At 40.9% G+C, this 13,311-nt stretch overlaps 2 protein-coding genes across 2 annotated transcripts; both read right to left on the bottom strand.

Annotated features, from left to right (window-relative positions):
• Positions 1–3,236: 3,236 nt before the first annotated feature.
• Positions 3,237–4,668, bottom strand: fabp4a (fatty acid binding protein 4a). Its single transcript, XM_038972375.1, has 4 exons — positions 4,520–4,668; positions 4,159–4,334; positions 3,962–4,066; positions 3,237–3,489 (listed from the first exon to the last, which is right to left on the bottom strand). Exons 1-4 carry the CDS (start codon positions 4,590–4,592, stop codon positions 3,436–3,438), a joined length of 408 nt encoding a protein of 135 aa, XP_038828303.1. The 5' UTR covers positions 4,593–4,668; the 3' UTR covers positions 3,237–3,435.
• A 1,885-nt stretch (positions 4,669–6,553) lies between these two features.
• LOC120027284 (39S ribosomal protein L53, mitochondrial-like) lies at positions 6,554–9,657 on the bottom strand. Its single transcript, XM_038972204.1, has 3 exons — positions 9,526–9,657; positions 7,555–7,667; positions 6,554–6,751 (listed from the first exon to the last, which is right to left on the bottom strand). The coding sequence occupies exons 1-3, from the start codon at positions 9,618–9,620 to the stop codon at positions 6,633–6,635; spliced, it is 327 nt and encodes a 108-aa protein (XP_038828132.1). The 5' UTR covers positions 9,621–9,657; the 3' UTR covers positions 6,554–6,632.
• Between the last annotated feature and the right edge of the window lie 3,654 nt (positions 9,658–13,311).

Raw genomic sequence — 13,311 nt, 5'->3', positions numbered from 1 at the left:
GTTTGATCCTACCAACATTTCTAGTGTGGGTTTGATCCTACCAACATTTCTAGTGTGGGTTTGATCCTACCAACATTTCTAGTGGGAGTTTGATCCTACCAGCATTTCTAGTGGGAGTTTGATCCTACCAGCGTTTCTAGTGTGGGTTTGATCCTACCAGCATTTCTAGTGGGAGTTTAATCCTACCAGCATTTCTAGTGTGGGTTTAATCCTACCAGCATTTCTAGTGGGAGTTTGATCCTACCAGCATTTCTAGTGTGGGAGTTTGATCCTACCAGCATTTCTAGTGGGAGTTTAATCCTACCAACATTTCTAGTGTGGGTTTGATCCTACCAACATTTCTAGTGTGGGTTTGATCCTACCAGCATTTCTAGTGTGGGTTTGATCCTACCAACGTTTCTAGTGGGAGTTTAATCGTACCAGCATTTCTAGTGGGAGTTTAATCCTACCAACATTTCTAGTGTGGGTTTGATCCTACCAACATTTCTAGTGTGGGTTTGATCCTACCAGCATTTCTAGTGTGGGTTTGATCCTACCAACGTTTCTAGTGGGAGTTTAATCGTACCAGCATTTCTAGTGGGAGTTTAATCCTACCAACATTTCTAGTGTGGGTTTGATCCTACCAACATTTCTAGTGTGGGTTTAATCCTACCAGCGTTTCTAGTGTGGGTTTGATCCTACCAACATTTCTAGTGTGGGTTTAATCCTACCAACATTTCTAGAGGGGGTATGATCCTGCCAGCATTTGCAACTGTGATGAACTTGGCATCCCACCCACTGTGCAAACTTTATACAGCATAGGCAGTGGCCCGTTTACATTGTCCTGCCTAAATGGGATGTCGGTGGAGAGTTGGCCCACAGTTCCACCTGTTTCAGCTGTTTTCGCCATTAACCCCAATCAGTATATCTGCTCTCTTTCCTGCCATGGGAAAGTGGCTGACGGCTAACTGTCGCACACTGGAACAATCTCAGCTTGAGTAGCCGCCAAAGGGAGTGACTCCACAGGTTCCACAATGCTTTGGGTTTCCTAAGTTACGCACTGCCGCAACTATGTGGCCTTCAAAATGGGAAATGTTCACGACCAAAAAAAGGAAAGAAATACATATCCTGTGTGACCTCTAACACTGGTCCTCTCTGACCATCTAAAAGCATTCACATCCCAGTAAAGTATGTCTGGTGGTCTTCTGCCAACAACAAGCATATATCACGAAGAGCTCCTGGGACTCCAAGAGCTAGCTACTTGACAACTGGAGTTAGCCAGCCTTCCAGAAGAGCATTTTGAAGTGCTTAGCTTTCATTTGTCTTTTTCTGTCCAAGTCAGAGAGAAATGTGTTATTGGAGCAGATACTGTCCACTTTTACTTGGGGTTTAGATGGAAAATGTCCCCAATGCCTCCTGTTGCTATTCAAAATGTCCCCAATGCCTCCTGTTGCTATTCAAAATATCACAGGTCTTCAACTCCTGCCAGTCCTGTTATGACTCAAACTACTCAGATTTTGTGTAAACATATCTGAACATACAGTAAATGTATGTATGGATGTACAGTAATCCTCCAAAATCTACATTCCATGTCAGAGTATGTGAGTGGAGTTGAGCAGTATGCAACCCCGCTCATCGCTCATGAAGCCGGGCTCGCCCAGCGCTCCACCTCCTTTCCAACCGCTCGGCTAAAAACAGTTCAGCACTCACAGGAAAAGAAAATGCCGCTCCAAATTCGCCTCATTCTTTAAAATCACAATTTAACCAACACCCATCTATTTTTGTGACTAATTGAACCTACCATTTGGTTTTGAAGTATTGAAACCAAACCATATGATTTTAATGAAAATGATTTGAATAAACATGAAAAGTTTAATGTAAGAATCTACAGTGCCTTTGAATACATTTTTAGAAACACGAGTTTGGCCAGAATCTGGGGCTTCAGGCTCATGCGATGGTGCCTGGAGAGCAGGCCGGCAGCGGAGAATATCCTCTCCACGCTTGCAGGGCCGCTAGGGATGCTAAACACCATTTTGGCCACTCTTGCCAATAGCTAGGCCTAAAAGTTTTTAGGCAAAATAACCCAATCAAAACGGAAAGCTCCTTGAAAGTGTGAATATGCCAGGCCTATTGGGCCAAAATCAATTATGGCCTATTGTATAGGTAATATAACAAAAATGAAAAACTTTTAAGAGATCTGTTCTTAGTTTATAAATACTTTGCTACATTTACACACTTAATTATCTACTCAATTTGTTCCTTTCTTTTAGCATGTGCACGTAGTAAGTAGCCTATACCATCATGCTTTGGGGATATGTGCCTTTTCAGATTCCACAATGATTATTTAATTGTGGACATTACATCTTTGCACTGCGTCTCTTGCTCTTGGTCCTCATCTTTGTAAGTCACCTTGATTTTGCACTTGTGTATTTTATCAGTTTCTTTATGAACATATTTAGCGAACTCCATGACAGTTGCTAAGGCAATGAGCTATAGCAGCACACAAGTAGACCATAAATGCATGCTGGTCCGGGTATGCCCTAAACTCGTGAAGTGAGCGCTATTGGAGCGAAATTGGAGCGGGCGAGAAGGCGGACACTCCAGCCTTTGGGAATCTCGCTCCGCACTCCAGTCGAATTGGGTATGCTCCGCTCCAAATTCCGCTCACATACTCTGTTCCATATCAATTTGGCTTGTAGAGTGTTTAAAAATAATAAATTAGTCAGTTGGGCCATCAATTAAAGCTATGGATCCTGTTGACCTGGGCCTACGTATCTGTTAATATTAAATAATGGGTCATTTCGAATGCACGGTAGCGCGTAAGGCATCAGTAGCCTTGGTGATTAAGTGCTCTGCTATATGTCTGTGTCTGACTGCTAAAGCAATGCAAATAGGCCTAACCTTGGTCAGATTATTAACGTATACTCTGTTAAACACTAGGCATTGGTAAAGCCAAGAGCGCTGTCAAATATCCATGTTTGCGATCATCAAAGAACGTAATTGTTGCAGCAAAACACAGATGGGATTGTTCATTGTTTGTCATTTTATGTACTGAGAAATGTGACTACATTAATAGCTGAAAGCTCACACATGTTGTGTTAGTCTATGAATAATAGGTATTAATGTCTTGTTATTCTGACACGTTTAGAGTTAAGCAGGAAAATATACATCTTAGTCTTCAGCGGTCAATATTGTCCCCAACACGTGTAGAATCCAACCAAGACATCATGCAATCATTTCAAATGAGAACAAAAAGGCAATGTTAAGGTTTTAATTCAAATCAAAACAATGTTTATAACCAAATGTATCATATTAGAGTAGTACAATGCATAAATATGCGTTGGCAATACAATAAAGAATATGAGCAAATACATGCAGCTGTGCTGCTCATTTGCTGCTCATTGAACTGAGCCTGTCGTTATCCAATCATCGAGGAACAAATGGTCACGAGTCCCATCACGCCTCCTTCACGTATGTCCTCACCGCAACCACATCCCCCATCACGCATTTCTGTAAGGATGAGGAGGAAGGGAGGAAGGTGAAAGGAGAAGAAATGAGAACAGAGGAGGAGAGGGAAAAAGAGTTTGGTAGGTCAGAGTTGAGATGTTTCAGGTGCAGGCTAGGAGCCAGGAATACACATACCAGCATATGTTGTAGGTTTGAGCGCGATAAAACACTTGTTCAGTCAAAAATGCATGAAGTGTTACATGTAAAAGGGTTGAGCTTATAAATTCAAGTGTGATTTAACTTTCCCAACAAGTTTTATTGGCATCATTTCAACTTTATTGTTATACAAAGTTTAGTCAAATTACTGTCTAATATCATAAATTATTTGACAGTAATCTGTCAAATGCAGAAGTTATTAACAAATAAACAAACACTACAAACAAGCACAAAAAAAGACTACAGGACCATTTGAGAAACATGTAGGCTATTATAAAGTACTTTTTTAAAATAAGACATTTTAAAAACTATTCCTTACCGCTATCAACTTTCCATCACCAGTCACCTCTCTCTCGATTGTCGTCTCTTTGCCGTCCCAGTTCTGTTTTTGCACAAGGTTGCCATTTTCAAGAGTAAAAACGGTCTGAAGATTAAAGGAAAAATGTAAGTTATTTCCAATGACCCGGTTCACCCAAGTCAACGGACTTTCACACACATATTTTGATCCCAACCAACCATTGTTTTTCTGTCGTCGGCGGTTGTTTCCTCGAAAGGCTCGTTGAGTTTGAATTTAATTTCAACCGTTTTGAAAGTGCTCTGGGATTTCACACAGATCATTCCTTGGTCGTCCATGTTGATGATGAGACTGGGCTTGGTGCGGTTTCCCACCTGTCGGGTCGCGAAGCCAACACCTGCACAGCGGAGAACAAACTGTCAAGTGGGATCTATTGGTAGTGTGCAACCAAAAGCATTATCATGCATAATTACTTTTATATAAATGCAAATTATAATCTTTATCGTATTATATGTTATCATTATATTTACTCCTATTATACGTTTATTATTAATTTATTCAAGATTATAATTAATATCATACCCAAAGCTTTCATGTAGTCATCAAAGTTATCGCTGGAAGTCATTTTCCAGGTCCCCACAAACTTGTCAACCATCTTTCCAGCTATCTGTAATATCCCCAACAGTGTGATCTATCTTTCCAAAAATCGAATCTACTCTCTAATGAGAAAGATCCACGGTTTTAAAGGGATCTAGGCGACGCACGCATGCTAATACGGACCAATCACAGCCACGGACGTCACGGTATGTAGTTCCGCAATTTCCAGTGTAGGAATAATGGTTGGAATGGGTGAAAGGTTTTTGAGTGCCACATCTACTGCTGTGCCAAATTACATTTAGCTTACTATGTAAGAGGCTATGGGTTTCACAATGTCCTTTCAAATGCTGAAAGAGTGTCTATTACTCTGCAAATAGTTCACTGATCACAGGTTTAAAATTATGACAGAGCTAGATAATGTAATCTAGTAGCATACATCTGAATGGACAAAATGATCAAACTTGGTAGACAAAAAAAAATGAACACGCTTTCCCATCAAATAAGTTTCATGCTATCTAAACTAAATAACACAAAAAGTGAATGTACTCCCAATTAAACTGGACCATTCAGTAGAGACCAAAAGTATGTGGACAGCTGCTTGTCGAACATCTCATGGCAAAATCATGGGCATTAATATTGAGTTGGTCCCCCCTTTGCTGTTATAACAGCCTCCACTCTTCTGGGAAGGCTTTCCACTAGATGTTGGAGCATTGGTGCGGTGACTTGCTTCCATTCAGCCACAAGAGCATTAGTGAGGTCGGGAACTAATGTTGGGTGATTAGGCCTGGCTCGTAGTCTGCGTTCCAATTAATCCCAAAGGTATTCAATGGGGTTGAGGTCAGGGATCTGTGCGGGCCAGTCAAGTTCTTCCACACCAATCTTGACAATCATTTTTTGTATGGAACGCGCTTTGTACACAGGGGCATTGTCATACTGACACAGGAAAGGGCCTTCCCAAAACTGTTGCCACAAAGTTGGAAGCACAGAATCATCTAGAATGTCATTGTATGTTGTAGCATTAAGATCTCCCTTCACCGGGCAAAGGGCTTAGCTTGAACCATGAAAAACAGCCCAAGACCATTATTCCTCCTCCACCAAACTTTACAGTTTGCCCAATGCATTCGGGCAGGTAGCGTTCTCCTGTCATCCGTCAAACCCAGATTTGTCCGTTGGTGAAGCGTGATTCATCACTCCAGAGAACGCGTTCCACTGCTCCAGAGTCCAATGGCGGGGCGCTTTTTTACACCAGTCCAGCTGACACTTGACATTTTGCATGGTGATCTTAGGCTTATGTGCGGCTGCTCGGCCATGGAAACCTATTTCATGAAGCTCCTGACGAACAGTTATTGTGCTGACATTGCTTCCAAAGGCTGTTTGGAACTCAGTAGGGAGTGTTGCAATCGAGGACAGACTATTTTTTTCCCCTTCTGTGAGCTTGTGTGGCTTTCCACTTTGTGGCTGAGCCGTTGTGGCTCCTAGACATTTCCACTTCGCAATAACAGCACTGACAGTTGACCGGGGCAGCTCTAGCAGGGCAGACATTTGACATACTGACTTGTTAGAAAGATGGCATCTGATGACAGTGCCACGTTGAAAGTCATTGAGCTCTTCAGTACGGGCCAATGTTTGTCTATGGTGATTGCATGGCAGCGTGCTCCATTTTATACACCTGTCCGCAACGGGTAAGGCTGAAATAGCCAAATCCACTCATTTGAAGAAGTGTCCATGTAACAGTATAACTTTAGTCCGTCCCCTCGCCCCGCCCCGGGCGCGAACCAGGGACCCTCTGCACACATCAACAACAGTCACCCACGAAGCATCGTTACCCATCGCTCCACAAAAGCTGCGGCCCTTGCAGAGCAAGGGGAACCACTACTTCAAGGTCTCAGAGCAAGTGACGTCACTGATTGAAAGGCTATTAGCACGCACCACCGCTAACTAACTAGCCATTTCACATCCGTTACATCCACATACCTTTATTTATAGTGTATTTCTATAATTGACTGAAAAACAACAAAGAACATTTCAATAAAGTATTTTATCATAAACATTCACAAATATACATAGACACATACATAATACTGAGGGAGGGAGGGGACTACTTCTTGGCTGTAATTTTGGCCTGCGGGTCCTTGGCCATACATCGGGACTGCAGTGCAGTCAGCATCTCCTTGCTGGTCAGTCTCGCTCCCTTCATCATTAGCCTCTCTCCATCCACTGTAGAGAAGGGGGAAAACACAGGTAAAAAAAAGTTGCTTCGCAGAGGCAGTATAAAAGGTATGCAAAACAAAAAATTGGGAACTGTTACCTGGTACCAAATGGTGAAGACTAGGACCCTAAAGAACCCAACAGGCTAGATTACTACTATGTAGGATAATTATGATTTCATTGTGTAAATACCTGGTCATTGCATCAAATTTCTTTAAGCTTTTACTACAATGGTCACCAACCCTGAGACTAGAGTGTTCCAGGGTGTGCAGAGCAGGCTATTTAATCCAGGCCAACATCTGGAATCAGGTGAGTTAATGCTGGGCTGGCACAAAAGCCTGCATATATACATACAGTTTGGACACACCTATTCATTCAAAGGTTTTTCTTTATTTGACTATTTTCTACATTATAGAATAATAGTGAAGACATCAAAACTATGAAATAACATGTGGAATCATGTAGTAATCGTTTTCCAACATTTGTTTAACCCTTTTTTGGTTACTACATGATTCCATATGTGTTATTTCATAGTTTTGATGTCTTCACTATTATTCTACAATGTAGAAAATAGTTTAAAAAAAAAAGAAAAACACTGGAAAGAGTAGGTGTGTCCAAACTTTTGATGGGTTCTGTATATCTCCAGGACCAGGACTTGTGACAACTGCCTTAATACACCTAGCTTGAAATCCAGAACCTGTTTTGCTAACATCCCACTCCTTGTCATGCTAAACAGACTGATACGTAGTCTATAACCTCCATAGGCCCATATGAAGTAAATCTTTGGTAAAAGTCAGGTTTATTCTACTTACTGAATGTGATGTCCACCACTGGTTCAGACTGGTCGTGTTTTACTTCTGTCATCACCTCACAGTTCATATTGGTAGATCTGGCCTTCTCAGACCCAACCAGGACCAGGAACTCCCTGCAGGACACCAACATTGAACATCACATTAACAGGGGATGCATGTCTGTGTGGGTTGACCCCTCACCGGAATAAGATCTATAGATCAATTTCACACATTTAGAGGATCAAGCAATCTGTCAAATACCTACCAACCATCCCTTATTCCAGTGACTGTCAAATACATACCAACCATCCCTTATTCCAGTGACTGTCAAATACATACCAACCATCCCTTATTCCAGTGACTGTCAAATACATACCAACCATCCCTTATTCCAGTGACTGTCAAATACATACCAACCATCCCTTATTCCAGTGACTGTCAAATACATACCAACCATCCCTTATTCCAGTGACTGTCAAATACCTACCAACCATCCCTTATTCCAGTGACTGTCAAATACCTACCAACCATCCCTTATTCCAGTGACTGTCAAATACATACCAACCATCCCTTATTCCAGTGACTGTCAAATACATACCAACCATCCCTTATTCCAGTGACTGTCAAATACATACCAACCATCCCTTATTCCAGTGACTGTCAAATACATACCAACCATCCCTTATTCCAGTGACTGTCAAATACCTACCAACCATCCCTTATTCCAGTGACTGTCAAATACATACCAACCATCCCTTATTCCAGTGACTGTCAAATACATACCAACCATCCCTTATTCCAGTGACTGTCAAATACATACCAACCATCCCTTATTCCAGTGACTGTCAAATACATACCAACCATCCCTTATTTCAGTGACTCTGGTGATGCTTATAGACTATTTTATAGAATGAGCCTTGTGGCTACACAGGCTATGGAATAGGGTAGTTACAGGCCCCCTCTGCCCAGAGTGGGTGAACATGTGCATGGGTGATGAAATGTCACTTCCTTATGTTATAAAATACATTTTACCAAGACAAATATGATCATTCATGTTCTGAATTGTTCAGTGGGGTCGTCCTCTAACATATCATGAACATTACATCCCAAAAAGTCGGATTTCGTAACCTAATAAATCCGATAAAAAGCACCGAGCTCTGTTGACATAGCAGTGCAGGTTTCTCGTAACAATTGAGGATTTTACATTTTGTGGTAATGGTCTTCAAAGTTGTTTCTGCGGGTCAAAAAACTTTTTAATTTGCTTGACAGGAGCTGAATGAAATGTAAAAGGCTTTGAAAATAAAAAAGCTTGCTATACGCTCAGTGCTCCGTTGACATTTCACAGAGATAATTCTGGACATTGTACGAGGGTAAAAACTCCAATAACTTTTGAACGGATTATGATGGAGACATGAGGTTTAGACTTTTTAGAGGGTTATCAATACAATTAACATAATACTTTCCCCATTGGTCAAAATATGCGTTTTTGATTGGCCACGCTACTAAACTGTGTAGAGTTTGTAAATCTGGAATAAACACATTGCGTGATGATGCTTGCCAGATATTACGTTTAGGCATACAGCCAGTTATATTCTTACATGAGCCTATGGTGGTAATGGCAGTGAAGCGAGCACCCGAATGACAAACTCAATCTGCCAATCTGAACGGTTATTAGGCTAGGTAATGTTGCAGATTTAAAACAGCTAGCTAGAAACTAATAACCTTCATAAATATGTCTATCAACAATAAGCAGTAATTTTGCGCAAGAATTACTGGTTGCACAGATGAGATAACATTCAACGATAGTGTGATTGTCTGTGTCCATCTGTGTGGAACAAGAGATGCATTATTTGTCCTACAGTACAGAGGGACCCGAATGCTGTTTCACATCATGACATGGTCAATTCCCTTTCATAGACTGAATAAAGCACATGTTCACTAGAGAAATAGATATTTACGTGTCCTAGGTAGAAAAGTGACAGATATTCTTACCGTGTGGAACGAACATTGGCTTCAAACGGACAAAACTGAACAACAATGTTCTTGACCGTCTTAAGCACCACCGTTGTCTTGCTTGAAGCCGCCATGTTTTCGCAACGATGACCTTTCAACCCGGGCGCTGTTCAAGAACATCTCGAGCGCAGATTCGACAGAGTGAATACATTTTTTGATCTGTTCTCGTTGGTTTATTTACCACCCAGAGTACATCTACTTTACTTCGTTTCACCACCGGGGAATTAGTTCACTCGCGGGTACGGTTTCAGAACAGCCTATATGCTATGAGCATTTTTACAGAATTATATCTGCAAATTTAATGAACACTCGCACAAAAAATGTACACCACTAGAGGGGAGTAGTGGATAACACAAGTAAAATCTCGGTAAATTATCACTTTCACCCAATTCTCATTCCGCACAAAATGGTAATAATGGATTAAACACGACTAATAATACGAATTTACCATGATCATAATTTACTAGTAACAATTTTGCACGGTGTGTGGCTCAATAGGTTTTATAGATAGGATAAGTAATGCTGTAATACAATGCTAGCCTACTTTATAAAATGTACAAGTTTATGTCGGCTATATCAAATCATATTCACTTCGTCAAAAATAATATGAGATTAATAAAATGAATAGGTTATTATTGGATTCACAGAATTTCCGTTGGACATAATAAGTGAGACAAATCCATGTGTATCCTAAATGGTAAAACAATATTTTTCATATTTTATGCTATTCACTTAATATTCAATAAACACTAGCGACTGTTTCTGAATAACTTGACACAGCTGATTACTGTTTACTGAGATTAAATCGCTACTGACAACCTCTGCTAATCTACCGATTGATGATGTTTATGTCTAAAATTAAGTTAGGGTGGAGAGGACAGACCATCCGGGGCAATCTGTTATGCTTTGAGTCAATAGCAGAGGTAACACACACACACACACACACACACACACACACACACACACACACACACACACACACACACACACACACACACACACACACATACACATACACATACACATACACATACACATACACACACACACACACACACACACCAACACACATACACACACACCAACACACACACACACACACACACACACACACACACACACACACACACACACACACACACACACACACACACACACACACCAACACACATACACACACATATACACACACACACACACCCGGCCATGCTATGAGTCAATATAGCAGAGGTGCCACTTTAAATAGACACCCAAACACACAGGTAACATAATCAAATGGACAAGTATCGTGGCGGTATATCACAAGCTGCAGTTGTTTCCTGATAGATCCAGATGGACGGGGTCAACTGCACAAGACACAACGCAAAACACTTTTATTAGAATTCTACTGTGTCGGTGGTTTAGTCAGATGCCATTTGTGTTTGAGGCATATCATGGGGGGGGGGGGGGGGGTCTATGTGCGTCCGTGGGTATGTAGCTTACAAGGCTTTATCAATACAGACATTTTCTGATTCCACCAGGAAAGTTGTCAAAAAGGATTTTTACACAGAATCTAAAAGCAATATGGCATTGGGTTATAACGAGAAGCAGTGGGTGAATATGGCAGTATTTGTTAATCAGATCAATTTATGTCACACTTAATTTAAAGGCCAGCCTTCCTGTGTAATGCACAAGGAAATATGGTAGATATGTTCGGCCACAGACTCTGTGTCCTCTCAGCCATAAACAATGTGTGTAGACAGTACAATGATAACAGCTGTGGTGGGTTGTGAGTGTGACTGTGAGAAAGCCAGGGGTGTAACTTTCACTGGGGGTCTGTCCCCCCCACATTCTGAAATTGCATTTTTGCATTTTTGCCCCTCCCCCCCAGTTTTATAATTGAAATATGATACAAAACAACGAGGCAACGGTGTGCTTTAGGACCATGCGGACACCTCCGAGCGGTTGGGTAGGCAGTTTGGAGTGTTTATCCAACTTTTAAAACATTGTATATTACTCAACATACATCACCAAAATATTGTGCAAAAGAAAGTTTCCACGCTGCCACGCTTTTCTTTTGTGTTGTTGGAGGAAATAACAAGCTTTTATTTTTAGCCATACTGTATTCATCATGGGGGTAAATAGTGTTTAAAAATAACTATATCTGACATCCCCACACCCCCACCCTGGTCCTTCTCTGACATTAATGGCCATTTTTCAGTTATGAAGCGGAATTAACAGGCTTTCTTTTTAGCTATACAGTATTCATCATTGTGATAAATAACCCAAGTGTTTTCTCTCTTCCCTAGTTCCCCACACCCTCCTCCGGTCCTAAACTTAGAACCTCTCATCATGTTCTGTTCAGTCAGAGGACCAAGTCATCAGCCTTGAGTTTCCTGAGTTGCCGCCAGCGACCAATGCCTTGTGATGATTTGACAGTAGGAGTGAAGAATGAACAGTCACAATCTATATATAACCATAAGGTTTGAGGCGAGCATTTCCTGGCTATATCAACCTCCCTCCTCCCCTTCTGCTAGCTTTTTCCCCCTTTACTCTGACTATGACAATCAGTCCTACTGGGACCAGTGGCAATACGCCTAATGTCCAAAATGAAGTAAGCAGGGAGGGGGGTGGCTCAAAGAAACAATGTAGAGGAATTGACCAGGAAGGGGTCGACTCCTAAGAATAAAGGTTAAATAACAGTAAGGGGTGTTTGTATTTTATTTTCCACTTGTTATGCGCACTATGAGTGGCTAAATATAAACCGTGACCATGCTGAATCGTTCTTTCAACCAGCCAGGCAGGAAGTCAGAGACAACTGTTATTGTCTTATTTCATTTATTAAGTAAGCAAAGGGCTCACTCCCAAAAGAGCCATTTGTGTTAGTTGAAGACAGACAGACTAGTGTCTGTGTGTAAGCTCCTGTTGCTCTTAATACTCAACTATCAAGGTATCTTGCTGTGCAATAAAAGTAGTGTTCTATAATGGTGTAACTGAAATTATTGGTAAACAATTAAATGGCATCATAATAACATACAACATCTTAGATGTAGCCTAATTACATTGACTCTACATTAAACATCAAATACAATTTTAATACATTTTATACACGTGTAAAGCTTTGAGATAGAGTATTCAAAAATGTTCCATTGAAAAGGCTAGCGTAGCGCAATTTGTCATAAACCTCTCCACGTTCTGAGTGCAATTACGCACTACATGTCCCAGAGACCATACTTGTTTCACGTAGCGATGTACGATTGTGTTGTGAACAACATTAGCGTGAACAACAATAGTGGAATCGGTGGTTTGCCTTCAAAATACAAGTCCCGATTGAAACATGCAAACGGATGTAGTAGAATCATTCCACAATTTGACTAAATACTGCTAAACAAGGTTGGAATGCTGTTATATATATTAAACAAAAGACAAAAATTCGTTATTTTACACAAAAAAATAAAAACATCTGTTGAAAAAGCACTGTGGACGTATTCGACTTCAGAATTGCATTGGGGGCATACTTATATTGCAATGTACAGCCTTCCATGAAATGGGGTATCAGCCTACTCAGTGACACCCACAGATTAAAATTCTAAAGAGTTTACACAAATATTAGCGTTGTAGCTCCTATTGTAGGACCATAACCGTAGGAAATCAGCTCACTATTCAGCGTATTGTGCGTATTGGATGTTCATTGCAATTTACAGCCTTCCCTATGGATCTTGGGTCCATGAAATGGGGTATCAGCCTACTCAGTATAATAAGAGGTACAATGCTAATATTTGTGTG

This window comes from Salvelinus namaycush, chromosome 32 (assembly GCF_016432855.1).
Source record: "Salvelinus namaycush isolate Seneca chromosome 32, SaNama_1.0, whole genome shotgun sequence".
Lineage (NCBI taxonomy): Eukaryota > Metazoa > Chordata > Actinopteri > Salmoniformes > Salmonidae > Salvelinus > Salvelinus namaycush.
This window is presented reverse-complemented; position numbering and strand designations above follow the sequence as displayed.